The sequence below is a fragment of the Delphinus delphis genome, chromosome 13 (assembly GCF_949987515.2).
Source record: "Delphinus delphis chromosome 13, mDelDel1.2, whole genome shotgun sequence".
NCBI lineage: Eukaryota > Metazoa > Chordata > Mammalia > Artiodactyla > Delphinidae > Delphinus > Delphinus delphis.
In genome coordinates, this window is record NC_082695.1 from 134,262 (window position 1) to 159,156 (window position 24,895).

At 38.2% G+C, this 24,895-nt stretch overlaps 1 protein-coding gene across 3 annotated transcripts in view; it reads right to left on the bottom strand.

Annotated features, from left to right (window-relative positions):
* Window positions 1-258: 258 nt before the first annotated feature.
* Window positions 259-24,895, bottom strand: part of LOC132435778 (zinc finger protein 268) — a 65,532-nt gene continuing 40,895 nt past the window's right edge. For all 3 annotated transcript variants that reach the window (XM_060027795.2, XM_060027792.1, XM_060027793.1), the window contains 4 exons: window positions 24,636-24,836; window positions 12,414-12,540; window positions 12,033-12,119; window positions 259-5,609 (listed from right to left, as the gene is read on the bottom strand). In XM_060027795.2, coding sequence (XP_059883778.1) covers window positions 3,133-5,609; window positions 12,033-12,119; window positions 12,414-12,540; window positions 24,636-24,836 — 2,892 coding nt within the window. In that variant the 3' untranslated portion in view covers window positions 259-3,132. The remainder of the gene's footprint in view (window positions 5,610-12,032; window positions 12,120-12,413; window positions 12,541-24,635; window positions 24,837-24,895) is intronic.

Below are 24,895 nucleotides of genomic sequence, written 5' to 3' on the forward strand. Positions count from 1 at the left end.
TTTATCATTAAATATGACATTTGTCAGTTTTTGGAACATACTCCTTGCAAAGTTAAAGGAGTTAATTTCTATCTCTAATTTAATAACATTTTAAAATAATCTATGGGTATTATAGCCCATCAAATGATTTATCTACACATACTGAGATACTCATATGGCTTCTTTCTGGTAGTGTGATTAATTTTACAAAAAGAATTTTTAATATTAAATCTTCCAAACACCCTAATGAGTTTTAATTAGGATCAGGTTCAGGTGCACATAACAGAACCAACTCTCCTCCCAACGAAAAAAGAAAAGATGCCATGAACAAGACAGTTCATCTCTCTTTTGTGTAAAAATATGCCCAGACTTGGTGGTCTAGGGCTGGCACAGCAGCTCCATCATTACCAGAGAGCCACATCACTCTTATCTCTCTACTGCACTCAAGCAGACAGCTTCCACCCTCAAGAGGAATTCAGGCTCTAAGATGGCTGCTGAGTCTGCAAACATCCAGCATGTTGCATATTAAAAAGAAAAGATGAAAGCACACTAGGGGGCTTTCCCCACTTGTTTTCCTTTTGAAAAACCTTCCCATTATCCCTCTCGGTAGCTTCTATGTCCATTTCATTACTCAGAATTAGCAGCAGGATCACACTTAGCTACAAAAAGAATGGAAAAATGCAGCTTTTTAGCTGAGCACATCACCATTATGAAAAATACAATGATACTGCTGGTAATAAAGAAATATTGGATTCACTACTAACAGTCTGCTACACTTAATAATGTCATGACTTAAAAAAATAAAAACTCTACATTACTAGATGCATTTTTGCTATAATTCCATTTAGAATTTTTAAATCTATGTTCACAAATGACTTTGTCATTTCCCCCCAAAATGTCTACTTCCTGTGAAATATTGTAAAATGTTAGAATTATCTTTCCTTTAACTTTCCTGAAAATTATCAACTATTACTGAAAGTCTCTGGAACCTCTTTCTTTTCTGGGGCTGGGGCAGAGTTAGAGGAACTAGGTAGATTTTCAAGCCAGAAATTCAATTTTTAACTTTCCTATTGTTTTTTACTGGTTGCTCATCTACTGATTTTTGTTAAGTTTCATTTATCTGGAAAATTTTCCATTTCATTTAAAATCAGACCCAATCCATCATTATCCTTTCACACAGTGTTTGATTTATACCTTCAACATTATGCTGACATCTCTGGCTTCTACTGGGAGAGGCTGAATGTGGATTTGCATCACACAATACAGAACCTTTGAAATCTAATTGACCCTGGATAGTAGGAAACAGAATATGTGTTTATTCTTTATTTTGTGTATATATCTTCCTTGGAACATCAATGACAAAATACATATTCATATTTTCCAGGTTTATGGGATAGACTGTAGCAGATATCTGAAATTCTTTCCTTATGCAAGCCTTCTCTTCCCTTCTGTAAATCATCATTCTTCACCCCAGGTCTATTGACATTGGATAATAATAATGAGCTGAACACATAAGGACTTGGGATTCAGAAATCATTGACTGCGTCCTTCAAGGAAGATGCAGTTTCTTTGGGTAAGAGATGGGATTCCCCACTGAAGTAAAGAGCACAAAGTAGTGGGTGTTTCAGAAATATTTGCAGTTTTGAATCCTCATATTCCTCCAAGATACCGTAACCTAATTTTCAGATTAATGCTCATTCACATAAGGTAATTGGTGAGGCTGTGAAAAAAACTGACTTTGTAAGTAAGCAACTGGTAGAATGACTTTTCACCATCCTGAATCTATAGCTATACATACACATTTCAGCAGCATCACTTAAAGGTATCACTTAATGTACTGAGAGGATACAAGATAGTTCAAATTAACAGAGAAGTGAACTAGGATTAAAAAGGGACAATAACTAAAGCTATTCTGTGTAATCTATATAGAAGGAACTAATTAATACTAGCAGTAAGATGCTACCTGAGAACAAAAGCTAAGTTTGATTTTCTGTACTAAGGAGTCCATTAAAAATTTATATTCTGAACTATCTCAGCCAACTCCTGGCAGGGCACCTTGAATGATGATCCCATCATGACTGCATACACTGTGAATTCTCTTAAAGGAAATCAAGGTGTTCTAACCAGAGAAGGTAGAACCGATTGCAGATACACAATCACATGAAACTATATTGCACTATATTGATTATGTAACTAAAGAGGTAGCTTTCAGGACCATTTACAAAGGGTACAAAATAAAAGGTTTAAAGTATGGAAATGCATTTTAATGCCATATTATTCTAGTAAGAAGTCGTATTTTTAAATAAGAATGCCTCTATGCAGAGTAGAAACCCCTAGAAAATGGTATTGTCATCTAGCTAATTTATCTACCAAATGTGGCATTCACAAGAATATGCAAAGCTACACAAAACATATTTTATAGTACAGAAACGAAGATAACACCTAAATATCCCTGCAGGTCTTATGATGTCATCCTTATTCTTATCCTGATTATTACATTTATTTACACAGATTAAAAAATCTTTATGTTCTACTATGAACATACCTATCATTGATAGTTGAATACTTTCTCCAATCGTTTCCTAAAAGTTTGGAACATTTGGAACATAATTTCCCTTAATTTGTAAAGGAAATTATTTTTTTCCAAATGAATCAAAATAATAGTAAGTAAACCTTCCTGCTGAGGCTTTACCCCATCTGAAATATTCATAGATCTTCATTCATTCAAATATTTTTTTCTTTTTTTTTTTTTACTAGAAGTTTGTCCTTCTAGATGAAGAATTTCCCTAACTTATAGCATGGTTTCTCCAGGTATGAGCTTATGATACCTGCAATTCATTCATTTATGTTTTCTCTCATTAAAATCCTAATTCTTAATAAACTATGAATTTCAAAGGACTGTATTCTATATTCATTTGCATTATGGAATTTCCTCTTTGTGGATGTTAGCATATCAAAAAATGGCTTTCTGACATTCATTTCATTCATAATGTTCCTCACCTGCACAAACTTACAAGACTTCCTGCTAAGAACTTTCACAGGGTTCACTGAATTTATAGAGTCCCTTGTGCACATGTACTGATATTTTTTGTGTGTATAAAAAACAGCGTTCCACATGCCACATATACATGGTGTACAATGAGATGATTCCATTTACAGAGTTTCTCTCCTGTACAAATTTTCTGGGAATTCCTGTGACTTGAATTTTGAGAGAAAGTTTCTTACATTTACTTCACCAGTATGTTTCTCATCTGTGTGAGTTCTCTGATGCATAATGAGCTGTGACTTCCAACAAAAGGCCTTCCCACATTCACTGCACTTACAGGGTTTCTCTCCTGTATGAGTCCTCTGATGTGCACTGAGAATTGATTTCTGAGAGAAGGTTTTTCCACATTCACTGCATCCATAGGGTTTCTCCCCTGAATGAGTCCTCTGATGTACAATGAGCTGAGACTTCCTAATGAAGGCTTTTTCACATTCGTTGCATTCATAGGGCTTCTCTCTTGTGTGCATTCTCTGATGTACAATGAGCCGTAATTTTCCACTGAAGGACTTCTCACATTGACTGCATTTATAAGGGTTTTCCCCTGTATGAGTGCGCTCGTGTACAATGAGTAGCGACTTCCAAATGAAGGCTTTCCCGCATTTGTGGCATTCATATGGTTTCTCTCCAGAATGAGTTCTCATGTGTATAATGAGGTATGACTTGCTACTAAAGGCTTTCCCACACTCACTGCACCCATAAGGTTTTTCCCCAGCATGAGTTCGCTGATGTGAGATGAGCTGATCTTTTCTATTAAAGGCTTTCCCACATTCACTGCATTCATACGGATTCTCCCCCGTGTGAATTCTCTGATGTACAATAAGTTGTGAATTGAAACTGAAGGATTTCCCGCATTCACTGCATTCATGTGGTTTCTCTCCTGTGTGAGTCCTCATATGTATGATGAGGTAGGACTTGCTCCTAAAAGCTTTCCCACATTCAATGCATCCATAGGGTTTCAACCCTGTGTGACTTCTCTGATGTACAATGAGCTGTGACTTCAAACTGAAGGCTTTTCCACACTGATTACACCCATAGGGTTTCACCCCAGTGTGTGCTCCCTGATGTACAATAAGCTGTGACTTGAAAGTAAAGGATTTCCCACATTCACTACAACCATAGGGTTTCTCTCCTGTGTGGGTTCTCTGATGAACAATAAGATTCGACTTTGTGTTAAAGGCTTTCTGACATTCACTGCATTCAAAGGGTTTCTCTCCTGTATGAGTTCTCTGATGTATCACGAGCTGTGACTTCAAACCAAAAGTTTTCCCACAGTCACTGCATTCATAGGGCTTCTCCCCTGCATGAGTTCTCTGGTGTGAAATGAGCTGGTATTTCCGACTGAAGGCTTTTCCACATTCACTGCATTCATACGGATTCTCCCCCGTGTGAATTCTCTGATGTACAATAAGTTGTGAATTGAAACTGAAGGATTTCCCGCATTCACTGCACTCATGTGGTTTCTCTCCTGTGTGAGTCCTCATATGTATGATGAGGTAGGACTTGCTCCTAAAAGCTTTCCCACATTCAATGCATCCATAGGGTTTCACTCCTGTGTGACTTCTCTGATGTACAATGAGTTGTGACTTCAAACTGAACGCTTTTCCACACTGATTACATGCATAGGGTTTTACCCCAGTGTGTGCTCCCTGATGTACAATGAGCTGTGACTTGAAAGTAAAGGCTTTCCCACATTCACTACAACCATAGGGTTTCTCCCCCGTGTGGGTTCTCTGATGTACCATGAGGTTAGACTTTGTATTAAAAGCTTTCTGACAATCACGGCATTCATAGGGTTTCTCCCCTGTGTGAATTCTTTGATGTATAATGAGTTGTGATTTCAAACCAAAAGCTTTCCCACAGTCATGACACCCATAGGGTTTCTGTCCTGAATGAGTTCTCTGGTGTGAAACAAGCTGGTCTTTCCTACTGAAGACTTTCCCACATTCACAGCATTCATAGGGATTCTCCCGCGTGTGAATTCTCTGATGTATAACAAGTTGTGAATTGAAACTGAAAGTTTTCTGACAAACACTGCATTCATGTAGTTTCTCTCCTGTGTGAGTTCTCTGATGAACAATGAGGTAGGACTTGCTGCTGAAGTCTTTCCCACATCCATTACATTTGTAGGGTTTTTCTTTTGCATGAGTTCGCTGATGCACCACAAGGTATGACTTGCTACTGAAGGCCTTCCCACAGTAACTGCATTCAAAGGGCTTTCCTCCCATACGTATTTGCTGGCATATGAGCTGTGACTTTCTGTTGGCAGTTTTTCCAGATTTATTACTTTCACAGTATTTTATCCCAATAACAGCTTGCTCATGTTTAGAATGGAAGGACGATTCCCTATGTGCATGAAACCCATTAGGATTCTTTCTGGAAAAATTATTACCGAAATCTGTACTATATTTCAAACTCTTTCCATTTGTGACACATTTATGAAGTTTTTGTCTTGAAGAAACATAATCTGTACTAAGAAGACATAGTTTTCCAAATGCAGTACACTGATAGCCTTTTGACATACTTCTTAGCTTGCCTTGATTTTCCTTATGCCATTCCATATGACCATCAATTTCCCAGACTTCGTCTAGAAATGAAAATACTCATATGTTATAAATAGTAACATGATCCTAGTATAGCATAAAATTGCCTTAAAAATGCCATATCATGAGGTTTTTCTTAGTTTCAGATATCAGTTCTGAATGTAAATAAAATCTCAAGTGTAAATTTACCCAAACTCCTGGGCACTCGGGAAAACAAAGCAAATCAAAACACGTATGAGGCAAAGGGAACTGACAATAAAGGTAGTCTTGAGTTACAAAATTTTGCAAAATGCCTTCTTTAGAAAGCAAAAGAGAAATGAGCAAAACAGAAAGAGGTGGGGTCTTCCCTGGTGGCACAGTGGATAAGAATCCGCCTGCCAATGCAGGGGACATGGGTTCAAGCCCTGGTCCAAGAAGATCCCACATGCTGCAGAGCAACTAAGCCCACGAGCCACAACTACTGAAGCCCATGTGCCACAACTACTGAAGCCCGTGCACCTAGAGCCCATGCTCCACAAAAGGAGAAGCTACTGCAATGAGAAGCCTGCGCACCATAAGGAAGAGTAGCCCCCGCTCGCCACAACTAGAGAAAGCCCGTGTGCAGAAATGAAGATGCAATGCAGCCAAAAATAAATAAATTTATTTATTTATTTATTTAAAAATATATATATATAAAGAGGTGGGAAAGGATCTCTGAGCATTAGCTTCAGTTGATGAATAATCGTTAAATATCTATTATGTGCCAAACACTGTGCTAGGCTCAGGAGAAAGAGCAGAACCACTGCAGATTGGTTTACAGTCTTCTTGGGAATAAAGTTCCACTGAATACCCAAATAGATGAAAATAAACTCACAAGAAACATCATCGAGATGTTTCAGAACGCTGACAATCAGCAGCTAATAAAGCTTCCAGAAAAACCAAAAAAGTTTCATATAATGGGTCAAAATTTAGAATGGATCTGACTACTCATTAGCATCGCTAGGAGAGAAAAAACAGAGCATTCAGGAGTAAAGTATAAACATTTTCAGCGGCACATGTCTCAAATTTTATATCAAATGCACCCTTTCACAGGAAGCTACTATGAAAGGTGTTCCTTTCACAGGAAACTACTATGAAAACAAACCAAGAAAAAAGATGACACAAAAAAATAGAAAAGAAAATCTGAAAGGAGATTCCAGGTTAAAAACTACAACCAGGTCTTGAGAAAAATCAGCTTACACTGGAGCAAGTCAAAAGACATGGGAGTGATGTCACCAGGAAGATGAAATTGACAGAATCACTAATTTAGCTGAATGTACCAAAAGAATATTTAGACATGTGAAGAAGAGTCTGGGGTTAAATTAATTATAAATACATTAATGATAACACAGAAAACTGGGCACAGAAGTAAAACAACTCAAGAGAAAAAATGATTTATGAACGAAAACTAGCCATTGTACACTTGCATGATTTACCTGTGAACAGAAATTACATGGTCGTAAAGATATAAAAACTGAAGACTGATCTAAGTATGAAACAGCTTGATTAGGATGATGGAGGTATGGAAAGAGACAGTGTGTATATCATGGGGAGTATGAGGGAAGGAGGATGAAAGAGAATTAAATCTTTACCCTTCACACTAAGTAATTAGGAAGAAATCAAGGTGCAAGGGAATAAGTTGGTTATTTAGAAAAACATGGACGTAAATACCATAAGAAAGAGCTAAAGAGATGAAATTGGTTTTCTCTGAGGGGAATGAAAAACAGACGGGGCAGGGTGGCCAGAATGCTTTTAAACATAAACCCAACCCAAACTCCCACCCCCCAACCAAATTCCCAAAATACAAAGTGGATAGGGAACTAGACACAAGACTAAGTCCTCAGTCATAATCAGAAATATCTGGAGGTTGAACAGAAGAGAGAATGGGTAGAGTTGACCTAGATGTCCCAAAGTTATTGCTGACCAAGGCAATGGACAGAAAAGGGTATTAAGAGAACACAGAAGCAGGTCAGGTTTGAAGACAGCAATATCACAGGATCTTAACACCCCGTTTCAGGTTTCCCTAAACCTGAAATTTCTTAAATTTCTTAAATTTCTTAAATCTGAACCCTCTTATTCATTTTGTACACAACCTCCAAATTATATTTTCCCAAACATCAATTCCCAACTGGGACAGTACCCACCCCCATGCAGTGAGAAATGAACAGGAGCATGTTTGACTGTTACAGTGGCTTTGGAGGGAATATTACTGGCTATTACTGGGTTGGCCAAAAAGTTCCTTTGGTTTTTAAGTAAACATAAAAGATACATTTTCCATTTTCACCAAGAACTTTACTGAACAACATATTAGCCATTTTGGGCTTTTTTGTTTGCGGTACGCGGGCCTCTCACTGTCGTGGCCTCTCCCGTTACGGAGCACAGGCTCCAGACGCGCAGGCCCAGCGGCCATGGCTCATGGGCCCAGCCACTCCGTGGCATGTGGGACCTTCCCGGACTGGGGCACGAACCCACGTCCCCTGCATCAGCAGGCAGACTCTCAACCACTGCAACACCTGGGAAGCCCTCACCATTTTGTTCCACTACCTTCTGCCATATTTCAGGCAACTTCATAATTCCATCCTACCAAAAGGTTTTATCTTTTTGAGCAAAGAACTGTTCCAGGTGCCTTTTACAGTCTTCCAGGGAATTAAAATTTTTTCCATTAAGAGAATTTTGTAAAGACTGAAATAAATGGAAATCCAAAGGTGCATTGTCTCGTGAATATGGCAGATGAATCAGAACTTCCCAGCCAAGCTGTAACGGTTTTTGCCTGGTCATCAAAAAAACATGTGGTCTTGCATTATCCTGATGGAAGATTATGTGTTTTCCGTTGAGTAATTCTGGATGTTTTTTCTCGAGTGCTGCTTAGAGTTGGTCTAATTGGGAGCAGTACTTGTTGGAAGTAATCATTTGGTTTTCCAGAAGAAGCTCATAATAGAGGACTCCCTTCCAATCCCACCTTATACACAACATCATCTTCTTTGGATGAAGACCAGCCTTTGGTGTGGTTGGTGGTGGTTCATTTCACTTGCCCCACGATCTCTTCCGTTCCACATTATTGTACAGTATCCACTTTTCATTTGCCCATCACAATTCGTCTTAAAAACTGAAAGTTTTCATTACATTTAAGTAGAGAATCACATTTGAAAATATGATCAAGAAGGTTTTCTTCGCTTAACTTACATGGAACCCAAACGTCAAAGCAATTAACATAATCAAGCTTCTGCAAATGATTTTCAATCCTTGACTTGGATCTGGATTTTGCATATATCGGCTATCTCCCTTGTGATATAACGTTAATTGTCCTCAATTAAGGTCTCAATTCGATTGCTATCAACTTCAACTGGTCTACCTGGCAGTGGAGCATCATCCAGAGAGAAATCTTCAGCATGAAACTTCACAAGCCACTTCTGACATGTTAGATCAGTCACAGCCCCTTCTCCATATACTGCACAAATCCCTTTCTGCATTTCAGTTGCAGTTTTGCCTTTCTTGAAATAATACAGTATAATAGGCCAAAAATGTTGCTTTCTTCCATCTTCAATATTAAAAGGGCTACAGAAATATTCACCAATTTTGATAATTTTTTTTTAATGCACGCTGATACGACAGCTGTCACAATACAATCTAACAAAACTGTTTTGAATGAAGTTAAAGACAACTAAGTGCTACTAGAGCCATCTTATGGAAAAAACTGAATGAACCTTTGGCCAACCCAATACATGGTCTTAAAGTCAGAAGTGTTTCCATCAAGAAGAAAACAGGCCAGTGAGTAATTAACCTTTGCCCTCAAATCATATTTGCTCATGTTTGGCTGTCAGTGTTGTCCCTGTAGACTCTGAAAGTTCATGGATACTGAATCTGTCAGTTTCTGTACTTCACCCTTCCAATCCTTCTGTTGCTGGCACCACACTCCTGCTGATTTTCCCTTGGTTCCCACATCTCTGGCTTCCTTCATTTGATTTCCCAGGAAATCTAATGAATTTGCTGTTGAGCATTTTCTTTGCAAAAATAATTGTGAAAAATTAGATCATTGCTGGTATCTCAAGGAAGAGCACAAAGAATTCAAGAAATAAGGACAGAATACCAGAGCCAGTGAGTAGAAGAGAGGAATTCACAAGATTAAAGATTATTTAAATATGATTCAAGACTGTATTAAACATGATTACTGGCTGTGGCCCATCTTGAGTTTAGCCACAGAAGACAATGGAAGAGGAAATCATGCTAAGCCAGCAGAACCCGGGCTCACCAGGCCACGGCCACAGCAGGAAGCCCCGGCACAGCCTGCCCAGCCCGGGTTCCAATGCTTCTCTGTTGTGCCACTCCTGCTGCTCTCCCAGAACGAGGTTCCTGTTGTACCCACCCTGTACTTCTCTCTGCCACTCTACCTGTCTGGCTGGTTGTACGTGGATAACTTATCTTTAATTATAGATCACCAGAACATGAAGAACCACCACGTCTGATTAGAAACAAGGATCCTAGACTTCCATTAATATATTAGAAGAATGACAAGAGGGGTAACAGAATATTTTTGAAGATGAATGGATGGAAAGAAAGGTGTGACTGGATGATGCCTAACCAGAGAGGTAGATGGAGGTGGACAGTGCTGCCTACCCAGCCGTTCTGCTGCCCTTTTCCTGGCTGGCAGAAACCTGATCTTATTTCCTACTTCCATTTGTAAGGCCATGTGCTGCAGTTAGGAAAATGGGACCCACTTCCATACCCCTGCCGAGAGTGAAGCATGATATAGCTGAGCCGACAGTGATGACCCTGTTTCCCTCACCAGAGTCTTCTTTACACAGGGATATGTGATAAAAATCTAGCCTGCTCAACATGGTAAGTCTGCTGGGGTTTCTTGAAAGAGACTTTAATGCCTAATTAAAAGGACCATGTGGAAAGAAACAGTCTTTCTTATTCCACTGCCCACTGGTATATCTGCAGGTGTTGGTTGGAACTGTAAGAGGCATCTGGTGACCATGAGGGGAGGAAATCTGAGAAATACTGACATAGTTAGAATGGCGAGGCAGAGATAGACGTTTGGGGATTTAGTGAGTCAAGCAGTCCCACATCAGGACATTTTGTGATGTGTGGTAATAAATCACTTCTGCCTAAATAGTTTGATTTAGGACTAATCAAAAATTGCAGCTGAAACCATCCTAATAATACAAAGATTAACTGTTGATTTATCCTGCCACACTTATGATGGAATACATAGTTGCTTAGGGAAATATATCTGACAGTAACATCAGGATGAACTCACAGTATAAAAAGAGTAAAAGGTATAAATTTTGCTAATAAGTAGAATAAGCAAGAAATGAAATAATGGAATTCCCTGGTGGTCCAGTGGTTAGGACACCATGCTTTCACTAACAAGGGACCGGGTTCAATCCCTGGTCAGGGAACTAAGATTCCATAAGCCGTGTGGTATACCCAATAAAAAAAAGAAAAACAAGATAATATTGGGAATGATCTCATTCCCAATGAGAAGGAGGTGGGAATTGAGAAGATGGAGGCCTTAAAATACTTATTTTTGAAGGACCAAAATACTAACAGATTATAGCAAGACTAGTGATGAGAACTGCATAAAAAGGATATTTAGGCTCACGCCCCAGTGCCAGGAAGAACCAGGAGCACAGCAGAACTAACAACCAGGAAGGTGAGAAGAAGTTATCATACAGCTATGGGGCAGCAGAAGAGACATTCCAATTCCAGTTTCTGAAAAATGAGACAAGGGAGTGGCCCATGCAGGGAAGATGCCCGGTGGAACAATCAAACCCAGTACCAAAGGGCAGATGAAAGAGGGATGGGGCTGTCAGTCACCAATACAGAAAGAAAAAGCGTAAATCTTCAGAGTGGAAGTCTTTTAAAACTTACAATATACGAGGAAAGTGGGGAATATAAGAAAGACCCCTTTGGACTCAGAGGAAAGAGCATGCGAGGGCAGTAAAGCATGAGGAGAATAAGCACTGTGTCGTGCAGTGTGAGAGTGGGTTCCATGGGGTTCACTTGAGTAAGGTGTGGGGAAAAGGCTTCAGGCGGGAGAAATGATATTATCAAATGATGCAGGAATACACTCAGAAAGAACAGTGATGACAAAGCCATTAGGAAGGAGAAGCAGAAAGGGTAGAATCTCCTAACACGTAGGTTTCAAGGAGAAGGAAATTGGAACTGTGTTGAATATGAATGTAAGTAATTTTAGAAAAATAGAAAAAAAGTAGAAGGGGTGTGAAAGTCACATGAAAAGAGGTAAAGAGGAAAAGCTTGCTTAAATGCATAATGAAATGAATCTATCACCACGGGAAAGTAAGAAGGAAGCTGAGAATGCCACAGAGGAGATTAACTAAGAGACAATGGTTACAAATGACCCAAAAGTACAAACACAAATGGAACATCACGTCAGAACTCACCAATTCTAAGGAGGAAAAGATCTAAATGTCCTGACGACTCACCCATATGGCCCTGAGTTGGGATTTGCATCATCCACAGCTCTTCTTGTTCCAACTGGAAAATGATATTCGGTTTGGTGTGTTGATACCCTGTGAATAGAAAATTACAGACAACCTGGCCCAAAACTGCCTAGGACCATGGGATTCAGCAGAATGGGGAAGACTCGGTTTAGAGGCGGCGTGATCAAGCTGCCCTTTTGCACTTTGGCAAAATGAACATCATTCAACCAGCAGATTTTGATGCCAAAGGGAGAATAAGAAAATCTGGCCTCTAAATATAAGCCGCAAATCACCAAGCATTTTACGAAAGTGCCCCAGCTTTCAGCACCCAAGAAGGGGAAGCCTGGAGATGACACACACTCCTTTCAGGGAAGTGGTACTTACCCAGGGACACCAGGTTGCTGTAGTTCTCCAACATCACACTCCTGTACAGGTGTTTCTGAGCTGGGTCCAGCAGCTGCCATTCCTCCCAGGTAAAGTCCACAAACACATCCATGAATGACAATGGTCCCTGAAACAGCATATCTCCATTCAATTGCAAATCATTTTACTGAGTTTGTACTAAACAAAAGGCTGCTAAGTGTGTCCATTATTTACATTGTACTTTGGGAGAAAAGCAAACGTTTACTGAAAATATCCCATCAATATGCATTAAATCAGTTAACCTGTCTTTCAGCATATAAGAATACCATGTGCCAGGTATTCAACTAGGAGCAGGTAATATAAAATGGATGAAAGACAGAAGTGTTCAGCATTGCAGAGAACAGCAAAGATTAAACCCATAAAAATGTAACAGGCAGTCAAAGATGCTATGACAAAAGAACATGGGCACAAAGGGGGAAGCAAGCAATGCTGCTTGAATGCACCAGGAGGTACCACTGAAGAGAAGACGTTAAAATTTCGTGAAATAAAAAAGGCAACAGCTGTAAGTAGCAACCACGGTGTGGGGCGACAGATCTGAACATGAAGATACACCGATGGTAAATCAGCATATGAGAAGATGCTCAACATCATATATCATTAGGGAATTGCAAATTAAAACAGTGAGACACCATTACACATCTAGAATGGCTAAGATTTTCAAAAATAGACACCAAATTTGAAAATGAAATTCCAAATTTGATGAAGACATGAATATAAACATCCAAGAATCTAAACTCCAAAAACAATGAACTCAAAGAAACGCACATGCTCAAATTTTCAATAGACAAAGAGAGAACCCTGAAAGCATCAAGAAAGCAATGACTTGTTTCCTACAAGGGCTCCTCAGTAAGATTATAAATAGACTTCTCATCAGAACCTTTGGAGACCAAAAGGCAATAAACCCATATATTCAAAGATCTAAAAGAAAAATAAACTACCAGCCAAGAATCCTGTATCTGACAAAACTGTGCTTCAAAAGTGAGGTAGAGGGCTTCCCTGGTGGTGCCGTGGTTAAGAATCCACCTGCCAATGCAGGGGGCACGGGATTGAGCCCTGGCCCAGGAAGATCCCACATGCCACGGAGCAACTAAGCCTGTGGGCCCCAACTACTGAGCCTGCACTCTAGAACCCATGCTCTGCAACAAGAGAAGCCACAGTAATGAGAAGCATGTGCACTGCAATGAAGAGTAGATCCCACTCGCCGGAACTAGAGAAAGCCCACATGTATCAATGAAGACCCAATGCAGCCAAAAATAAATAAATTAATTAAGTAAAAAGTGAGGTAGAAATGAAGACATTCCCAGAAGAACAAAAGGTAGTTTGCTACCACTAGACCTGCTTGTCAAGAGATGCTCAAGGGAGTCATGTATGTGAAATAAAAGAACACTAGACAATATTTTGAAGCTGTTTGAAGAAATAAAGATCTGAATAAAGGTAAATATCTGGGTAATTATAATGGTAGTATATTTGTGCCTCTACATTTCATTCTCTACATAATTATAAGAGACAAATGCATTTGAAATAATTATTAGTTTACATTTCGGGGCACACAATGTATAAAGATGTAACTCTGAGACATCAGCAATCAAAAGGGGTGGGACAGAGCTGTAAAAGAGCATAGTGTTTGTATGTTATTGAAGTTAAGCTGGTATAAATTCAAATCAGAATGCTATAACTTTAGGAAGTTAAATGTAATCCCATGGCCACCACAAAGAAAATAGTTATAAAACTTACACAAAAAGCAAATGAGAAAGGAATTTAGACATTTCACTATAAAAATTCAACTAATCACAAAAGACAGTGATTGCAGGAACTGAAGGACCAAAAAGCTATAAGGTATAAAGAAAACAGCAAAATGACAGAAATAAATCCCTCCTTATGAGTAATTACTGTAAGTGTAAATCAATAAAACTCTCCAGTGAAAAGACAGAGTTTGGCAAAATGGATTAAGAAACATGATTCAAATATGCTGCCTACGAGAAACTCGCTTTAGATCCAAAGACACAAACAGATCAAAAGTGAAAAAATGGATAAAGATATTCCATGCAAGTAGTAACCGAAGTAGAGCAGGGGTGGCTATACTAACATCAGACAAATCAAAAAGGTTGTAAGAGACAAAGAAGGAAATTACATATTATTAAAGTTTCAGCACAGCTAGAAGATAGAAAATTATAAACAGTTACACTTAATAACAAATCATCAAAATACATGAAACAAAAACTGACATAATTGAAGGGAGAAATAGTTTTATAATAATAGTTGGAAACTTCAATATCCCACTCCCGATAATGCATAGAACAATCAGAAAGAAAATAAGTAAGGAAACAGAATTTAAATAAACTACCTCTAACAGACATATACAGAATATTCTACCCAAAAACAAAATATACATTCTTCTCAAGTACACATGAGACATTTTCCAGGACAGACCATATGTTAGGCCACAAATTAAATCTCAATAGATTTAAAAGATAAATATCATACAAAGTATCTTCTCTGACCACATAGGATGAAGTTAAAAATCACTAAAAGCAGCAGAAAAAAAGGGAAAATTCACAAATTTGTGGGAATTAAACAACATGGTCTTAAACAACCAATGGATCAAACAAATCAAAAGGGAAATTAGTAAATACTTAGACATGAATGAAAACAAAACACAACATAAAGTTGTTGGGATGCAGCAAAAGCAGTGTTAAGGGAAAATTTTACAGTTAAAAACACATATTTAGGGGCTTCCCTGGTGGTGCAGTGGTTGAGAATCTGCCTGCTAATGCAGGGAACACGGGCTCGAGCCCTGGTCTGGGAGGATCCCACATGCCGCGGAGCAACTAGGCCCGTGAGCCACAACTACTGAGCCTGCGCGTCTGGAGCCTGTGCTCCGCAACAAGAGAGACCGCGATAGTGAGAGGCCCATGCACCGCGATGAAGAGTGACCCCTGCTTGCCACAACTAGAGAAAGCCCTCGCACAGAAATGAAGACCCAACACAGCAAAAATAAATAAATTAATAAACTCCTACCCCCAACATCTTCAAAAAAAAAAAAAACCAAACATATTTAAAACAAGAAACATCTCAAATCAATAATCTAACTTTACAACTTAAGGAAACAGAAAAAGAACAAATTAAACACAAAGGTAGCAAAAAGAAGGAAATAAGATTAGAATACAAACAAAATAGAAACTAGAAAAACAATAGGAAAAAAATCAATGAAACCAGAGCTTAGTTCTTTGAAAAGATAAACAAATTTTGATAAAGCTTCAGGTAGCTAGACTGAGGAAAAAAAAAAAAGAGAGAAGACTAGAATTACTAAAATCAAGAATGAAAGTGGGGAAATTAGTACTGATTCTACAAAAATAAAAATGATTATTGGAAAGTACTATGAACAATTGTATGTCAACAAATTGGATAACTTAGTTGAAAGGAATGAATTCCATTTGTGTTTCTATTAAGATCAAATCACAAAGAAATAGGAAATCTGAACAGATCTATAACTAGTAAGGAGATTGGGTCTGTAATCAAAAATCTTCCCCCAAAAAAGAAAAGCCCAGCCTTCACTGGTGAATTTTAACAAATATTTAAAGAAGTAATAACATCAATCTTTCTCAAGCTTTTCCAAAACCTAGAGGAGGGAACACTTCCTAAGGCTCTGATACCAAATCCAGACAAAGCCACTGTAAGAAAACTACAAACTAATATTCCTCATGAACATAGATGCAAAAATCTTCAAAATAATAGCAAATCAAATTCAACAGCTTATTAAAAAGATCATACACCATGACCAATGGGATTTATTTTCGGAATGCAAGGATGGTTCAACATTTGAAAATTGCTCAATGCAATACATCACACTAACAGAATGAAGTTAAAAAAATGATTATCTCGATGCAGATTACCTCAATTGAAGGATCTGACAAAATTCAACACTCTTTCATGATCAAAACACTCAACAAAGTAGAAATAGAAGGAAAGTACTTCAACATAATAAAACCCACATCTTAAAAACACACAGTGAACATCATACTCAATGATGAAAGACTAAAAGCTTTTCTTCTAAGATCAGGAATGAGGCAAGAATGCCTGCTTTCAAGACTTCCCTCGTGGTCCAGTGGTTAAGAATCTGCCTTCCAATGAAGGGGACGTGGGTTCAATCCCTGTTCAGGGAACTAAGATCCTGCATGCTGCAGGGTAACTAAGCCCACACACTCTAGAGTCCATGCACCACAGCTAGAGAGAAGGCTGCACGCCACAATGAAAGATCCCATGTGCTGCAACTAAGACCCGATGCAGCCAAATAAATAAATACTTTTTTTTTTTAAAAAGGAATGCTTTCTTTCTCCACTTCTATTCAACATAGTGCTTCAAGTTCTTGCCAGAGCCATTGGGCAAGAAAAAGAAATAAAAGGCATCTAAATTAAAAAAGGAGTAAAATTATCTCTGTTCATGGACAATGTCTTCCTATATATAGAAAATCTTAAAGATTACACACACACACACACAACCTAGTTAGAACAAATGAATTCAGCAAATAACAGGATACAAAGTCACACACCAAAATCAGGTGCATTTCTATACACTAACAATGACCAATCTGAAAAGCAAATTATGAAAATGATTCCATTTATAGCATCATCAAAAAGTAATAACTGAACCTAGGACGTAAATGACTTGTAGAATGAAAACTGAAAACCTTACTGAAAGAAATTAAAGAACACATAAATAAACAGAAACATACCCTATGTTCCTTAATATTAAAATGTTAACACTACCCAAAGTGATCTACATATTCAATGCAATCCCTAATAAAATTCCGACGATGTTTTTTGCAAAAATAGAAAAACCCACCCTAAAATGCATATGGAAGCTCAAGGGACCCTGAATAGCCAAAACAATCTTGAAAAAGAACAAAGCTGGAGGACTCATACTTCCTGATTTTAAAACTTACTACACAGGACTTCCCTGGTGGTGCAGTGGTTAAGAATCCTTCTTCCAATGCAGGGGATGAGGGTTCGATCCCTGGTCAGGGAACTAAGATCCAACATGCTGTGGGGCAACAAGGCCAGCACACCACATCTACTGAGCCCGCACACTCTGGAGCCTGCGCACCACAACTAGAGAGAAGCCTGTACACTGCAACTGGAGAAGACTGCATGCCGCAACAAAAAGATCCTGCATGTCACAATGAAGATCCTGCATGCCGCAACTAAGATCCAATGCAGCCAAATAAATAAATAACATTAAAAAAAACTTACTACAAAGCTACAGTAATCAAAACAATGTGGTACTGACATAAAGGTGACAATGGAATAGAACAGAGCCCAGAAATAACCCCCTGCATATATGGTCAAGTGATTTTTGGCAATGGTTCCAAGACCATTTACGGGGAAAGTCTTTCCAACAAATACTACTGGGAAAACTGGATATCCACATTAAAAAAAATGAAGTTGGACCCTCATCTAACACTATATAAAAATTAACTCAGAATGGATCAAAGACCTAAATGTAAGACCTAAAACTATATAAGAAGAAAACATAGGGCAAAAGCTTCACAATGTTAGATTTGGCAATGATTTCTTGAAAATGACACAAAAGGTACAAGCAACAAAAGAAAAACCAACCAATTGAACTTCATGAAAATTAAAAAAAAATTTTGCATCAAAACACAACATCAACATAGTAAAAAGGCAACTCCCAAAATGGGAGAAAATATCTGCAAGTCATATATCTTATAAGGGATTAATATCTAGAATATATAAAGAACTAAAACTCAACAAAAAACAACCTATTCAAAAGTAATCAAAGGACTTGAATAGACATTTCCCCAAAGAAGATATACAAATGGCCAATAAGCACATGAAGATGCTGAACATCACTAATCATAACAAAAATGCAAATCAAAACTACAATGAGGGACTTCCCTGGCAGCGCAGTGGTTAAGAATCTGCCTGCCAATGCAGGGGACACAGGTTCAAGCCCTGGGCCAGGAAGATCCCACATGGCACGGAGCAACTAAGCTTGTGCACCACAACTACTGAGCCTGTGTTCTAGAGCCCAGGAACCACAACTACTGAGCCCACGTGCCACAATTACTGAAGCCCGCACACCTAGAGCCCACTCTCTGAAAGAGAGAGGCCACTGCAGTGAGAAGCCCGTGCACTGCAATGAGGAGTGACCCCCGCTCATCACAACTAGAGAAAGGCCATGCAGCAGCAAAGACCCAACACAGCCAAATAAATTAATTAAAAAAAAAAACTATAATGAGTTTCTGCTCACACTCATTAGGATGGCTATCAAAAACCATAAAAATAACAAAGGTTGGCGAGGATGTGGAATAATGGGAACACTTGTACACTGCTGGTTGGGGATACAACATGGTGTAGCTGCTGTGGAAAACAGTTTGGTGGCTCCTCAAAAAATTAAAAATTATTATTACCATATGGTCCAGCAATTTCATCTCTGCGTATATCCCCAAAGGAAGTGAAAGCAGGGTCTTAAAGAGATATTTCTACATCCATGTTCATAGTAACGTTAATATTCACAGTAGCTAAAACATGAAAGCAATCCAAGTGTCCATGGATGGATGAATGGATAAGCAAAATGAGGTATATACATACAACAAATTATTATTCAGCTTTAAAAAGGAAGAAAGTTTGCAGTATGCTATAACAAGGATGAACCTTGTGAACATTATGTCAAGGGAGATAAGCCAGTCACAAAAAGACAATTACTGTATGATTCCACTTATATGAGGTAACTAGCGTAGTCAAAATCAGAGACAGAAAGTAGAGTGGCGCTTGCCAGGGCTTATGGGGAGGGGGGAATTGGGAGTTATTGTTTAATGGTATAGAGCTTCAGTTTTTCAAGAGGAAGAGTGCTGTGGAGACGGATATGGTGGTTATGGCTGCCAATGTTATGAATGTATTTAATACCACTGAATTGTCACTTAAAATGGTTAAGATGATAAAAGAAAATATGTGTGCAGAAATACGTATGCTCCAAAATACAAACAGTGGTTTAAAAAATCAAAGATCTAAAACATGGAAAGCTATAGTGTGTTCATGGATTGGAAAACTCAGTATTGTTAAGATGTAAGTTTTCCCTAATTTGACTCATAGATTCACTGTAATTCCAATCAAAATCCTAACAAGCTTTTTTGTAGCTATCCTCAAGCTCTTCTATAATTAATACAGAAAGGCAAAAAACTAGAACAGCCAAAACAATTCTGAAGAACAAAGGTGCAGCACTCCCACTAGCCCACTTTAAGACTTCCTATAAAAGCAAGAAAGCATGATACTGGTAAAAGATTAGACATAAAAATCAATGGAACAGAAAAGAGAGCCTAGAAATAGACCCATATAAACACTGTCTCTTGAAAAAAAATTTTTTTTTTCATAAAAACACAAAAGCAATTCAATGGAGAAAGGATCACCTTTTTCAACAAAGGGTGCTGGAACCCTTGCACATCCATACACATAAAAAATGAACCTCAACACATACCCCACACTCTATACAAAAATTAACTAAAAATGGATCACAGACTTAAATGTGAAAACTAAAACTTTACAAATTCCAGAGAAAATTTTTTTTTAATTTGTGCACTTTTGTTTGGGCAATGAAATTTTAGATATGACACCAAAAGCAAAACTCATTTTAAAAAATTAAAATTCAGAAAATAAACTTTATCAAAATTAAAACATTTTGCTCTGTGAAAGTTGGTGTCATGGAAATGAAAACACAAACCAGAGACTGGGAGAAAATATTTTCAAATCACTTTTCTTATAAAGGATTTAAATCTAGAATAACAAAGAATTCTTAAAAATCCATGACAACAGATGGCCAAAAAGCACATGAAAAGATGCTCAACATCACTAATTACTAGAGAATACAAATCAAAACTGCAATGAGGTATCACCTCCCACCAGTCACAGAATGGCCATCATCAAAAAATCTATAAACAAACAACAACAACAACAAAATCTATAAACAATAAATGCTGGAGAAGATGTAGAGAAAAGGAAACCCTCCTACACTGTTGGTGGGAATGGAAATTGGTACAACCACTATGGAGAACAGTATGGAGATTCCTTAAAAAACTAAAAATAGAACTACCATATGACCCAGCAATCCCACTCCTAGGCATATACCCACAGAAAACCACAATTTGAAAAGATACATGCACCCTAATGTTCACTGCAGCACTATTTACAATAGCCAGGATGTGGAAGCAACCTATGTGTCCATCAACAGAGGAATGGATAAAGAAGATGTGGTATCTCTATGACATAAATCACAGCAATATCCTTTTTGACCCACCCCCTAGAGTAATGGAAATAAGAACGAAAATAAACAAATGGGACCTAATGAAACTTAAAAGCTTTTGCACAGCAAAGGAAACCATAAACAAGACGAAAAGACAACCCTCAGAGTGGGAGAAAATATCTGCAAACAAAGCAACTGACAAAGGATTAGTCTCCAAAATATACAAGCAGCTCATGCAGCTCAATATCAAAAAAACAAACAACGCAATCCAAAAATGGGCAGAAGACCTAAATAGACATTTCTCCAAAGAAGACATACAGCTTGCCATCAAACACATAAAAAGATGCTCAACATCACTAATCATTAGAGAAATGCAAATCAAAACCACAGTGATGTATCACCTCACACTGGTCAGAATGGCCATCATCAAAAAATCTACAAACAATAAATGCTCGAGAGGGTGTGGAGAAAAGGGAACCCTCCTGCACTGTTGGTGGGAATGTAAATTGATACAGCCACTATGGAGAACACTATGGAGGTTCCTTAAAAAACTGAAAACAGAACTACCATATGACCCAGCAATCCCACTACTGGGCATATACCCTGAGAAAACCATAATTCAAAAAGACATATGTACCACAATGTTCACTACAGCACTACTTACAAGAGCCAGGACATGGAAGCAACCTAAATATCTACTGACAGATGAATGGATAAAGAAGATGTGGCACATATATACAATGGAATATTACTTGGCCATAAAAAGGAACAAATTGAGTTATTTGCAGTGAGGTGGATGGACCTAGACACTGTTATACAGAGTGAAGTAAGTCAGAAAGAGAAAAACAAATACCGCATGCTAACGCACATATATGGAATCTCAAAAAATGGTATCGATGAAACTAGTGGTAGGGCAGGAATAAAGACGCAGACAGAGAATGGACTTGAGGACACAGCGGGGGTAAGGGGAAGCTGGGATGAAGTGAGAGAGTAGCACTGACATATATACACTACCAAATGTAAAATGGATGGCTAGTGGGAAGCTGCTACATAGCACAGGGAGATCAGCTCGATGCTTTGTGACGACCTAGATGGGTGGGATAGGGAGGGTGGGAGGGAGGCTCAAGAGGGAGGGGATATGGGGATATATGTAAACATATAGCTGATTCACTTTGTTATACAGCAGAAACTAACACCACATTGTAAAGCAATTATACTTCAATAATGATATTTTTTTAAAAAAAAGAATAAGAAAGCATGATTTTGTAGCCCCAAATCCTGAAGAGCCGTATGTAATATCTTAATGTCATGCCCATCAAACTCAGTAAGTTTGGCTTCTGCCCTCTCAAGACAAAATAAACAAGATAAAGAATTTTAAAAAACATTTTTTTTAATGATACGGTACATATATACAATGGAATATTACTCAGCCATAAAGAACAAAATAATGCCATTTGAAGCAACATGGATGGACCCAGAGATTGTCATACTCAGTGAAGTAAGAAAGACAAATATCATATGATATTGCTTATACGTGAAATCTAAAAAAATGGTACTAATGAACTTATCTACAAAACAGAGACAGAGTCACAGATGTAGAAAACAAAGTTATGGTACCAGGGGATGGGAGGAAGGATAAACTGGGAGATTGGGATTGACATATACGCACTAGTATATATAAAATAGATAACTAATAAGAACCTACTGCACAGGGAACTCTACTTAATACTCTGTAGTGGCCCATATGTGAAAAGAATCTAAAAAAGAATGGAGGGACTTCCCTGGGGGTCCAGTGGTTAAGACTTCACCTTCTAATGCAGGGGGTGCAGATTCAATCCCCGGTTGGGGAGCTAAGATCCCACATGCCTAGGGCCAAAAAAAAAAAAAACAAAACCAAAACCTAAAACAGAAGCAATATTGTAACCAATTCAACAGACTTAAAAAAAAAATGGTCCACATCAAAAAAAAAAATCTTAAAAAAAATTAAATTAAAAAGAGTAGATATATGTATAACTGATTCACTTTGCTGTACACCTGAAACTAACACAACATTGTAAATCAACTATACGCCAATAAAATTTTTGTTTAATATTAAATTTTAAAAAAATCAATGACAAGAAAACAGATACTTCACCAAAGATATAGAAAGAATAAAACACATATAGAAATATACTCAATACCACTACCTAGCCATTAGGGAAATGCAACTTAAAACTACAGTGAAATATCACCTCACATCTATCAGAATGGCAAAATTTTTAACAACTTGACAATACCAACAACTGGTCAGGATGAGGAACAGAGACGCTCATTCACTGCAAGTGGGAATGCAAAACTGCAAGGCACTCTGGAAGACAGTCTCTTACAAAGCTAAACATAGAATCGCCATACAATCCAGCAATCATGCTCCTAGGTATTTACCCAACTGATATGAAAACTCATGTCCACACAAAAACACACATGTGAGTGTTGACAGCATTCATAATCACCAAAAACTGGAAGCATCCAGATATCAAGACTTATTATAAATCAAGACAGTGTGAAACTGGCATAAGGATGGAAAAGTAGGCCAATGGAACAGAATAAAGAGTTGTGAAACCAAACTATATTTATGGACGCCTGATATATGACAAGGTGGCACCGCAGAGCCATAGGTAGAGGTCAATCACTTCAGTGGCACTGGGGCAATTAGGCAATTTGATGAAAAAAATAAAGCTTGACTCCTACTAACACTAAACATAAATATTAATTCTAGATGTATTGTGAATCTACATGTGAAAGGTAAATGTGAACAAAGAAAACTGTCTTCATGAGCTCTGGATAATAAAAAACGTTCTTAGATTGGACACAAAAAACACCAGTAATAAAAGAAAAAATTTAGAAACTAAATTAAGTAAAAATTAGAAGTAGCTGTTCATCAAAAGGCAGCATTAATTAACAGAATGAAAAGGCAAGACAGGGGAAAAAAACCCAGCTTGTAAACAAACACTGAACAACAGTTAATGCTGTGCATACTGAAGTATTTAGAGGGAAGCATGCTGATGTCTAAAATATATTAAGAAATACAGCAAAAATAAGATGGGGTAAGAGATGCAGAGGGATGGAAAGATGGATAATGTGATAAAGCAAGTACAGTAAAATGTTAAAGGTAAATTCAAGGTGATGAGTATACAGATGTTCACTGCAAAATCCTTTCGATTTTGCCCTGCGTTTGAAAACTGTCATAACAAAATATTGGAGGTGAGAGAAGCACCCCAGGTAAATATGGATTTGGTATCAAGTTTGCTTTAAACTTCAATGTGCATGAATCACTGCATTTTGTTAAGATGAAAAGTCTTGATATAACAGGACTGAGGTGCGGCCTGAAACAGCATTTCTGGCACGCTTCCAGAAAATAAATAACTCCTTTCTGTCAATAAGAAACAGACAGAAAACACCCACAAAAGGTAACAAAATGTCCAAAAAGCATGCTAGCAGGAAATGCAAAGTAAGCCCATACAGAGACACCACCATACCTGAATGGCTCAAATAAAAAGAACAACAGTAATTAAGAGCTGGCAGAGAACGTGAGGCAAGTGAACACCAAGACACTGCTGACGGCCATACAAGAGGATGGTGCTTAACGAAAAATATAAGCAATACAGCAGGATACACATGCGTATACGCCACCAACATAAATTAAAAATGCATTCACACCAGAAACAATACACAGTTTGTAAACACATTTAAACAGAAAAATATCCATTAAAAAAAATTGGGGGGGGGTGTGTGGAAAAGGAGCTGAAAATTGAGTCTGGGGAAACCAGGAAACAGGGACCTCAGGGACCTTACACGACCTCCCACCTGAGGACCTCCATCCCTCTCCCCACCAAAAAAATGAAAAAGAAATAAAGAAAAGAAGTGGAAATGAACAAACCAGTAACTCACCCAGGTCTTCTTCGCTTTCGGTTGCTCCTGGGAAATACACAGCCACTCTAGGACCTGCTCTGTCCCGGGACTCTTGTGCCTCTGCCGGGGTCCTCCAGGGAGAGGCCTCTGGTCAGGGGTTTCTTGACCCAGGATGGATTTCTCCCCCTGGAGCTTTCTGGTGCCATCGCATGTGCTCTCTTGCTCCTGGAGAGGTGGGACCTGCAGACACAAGAGCAAGCTCACTTTTGCGAGCACTTTTCCTCTGGGCCCCAACCTCA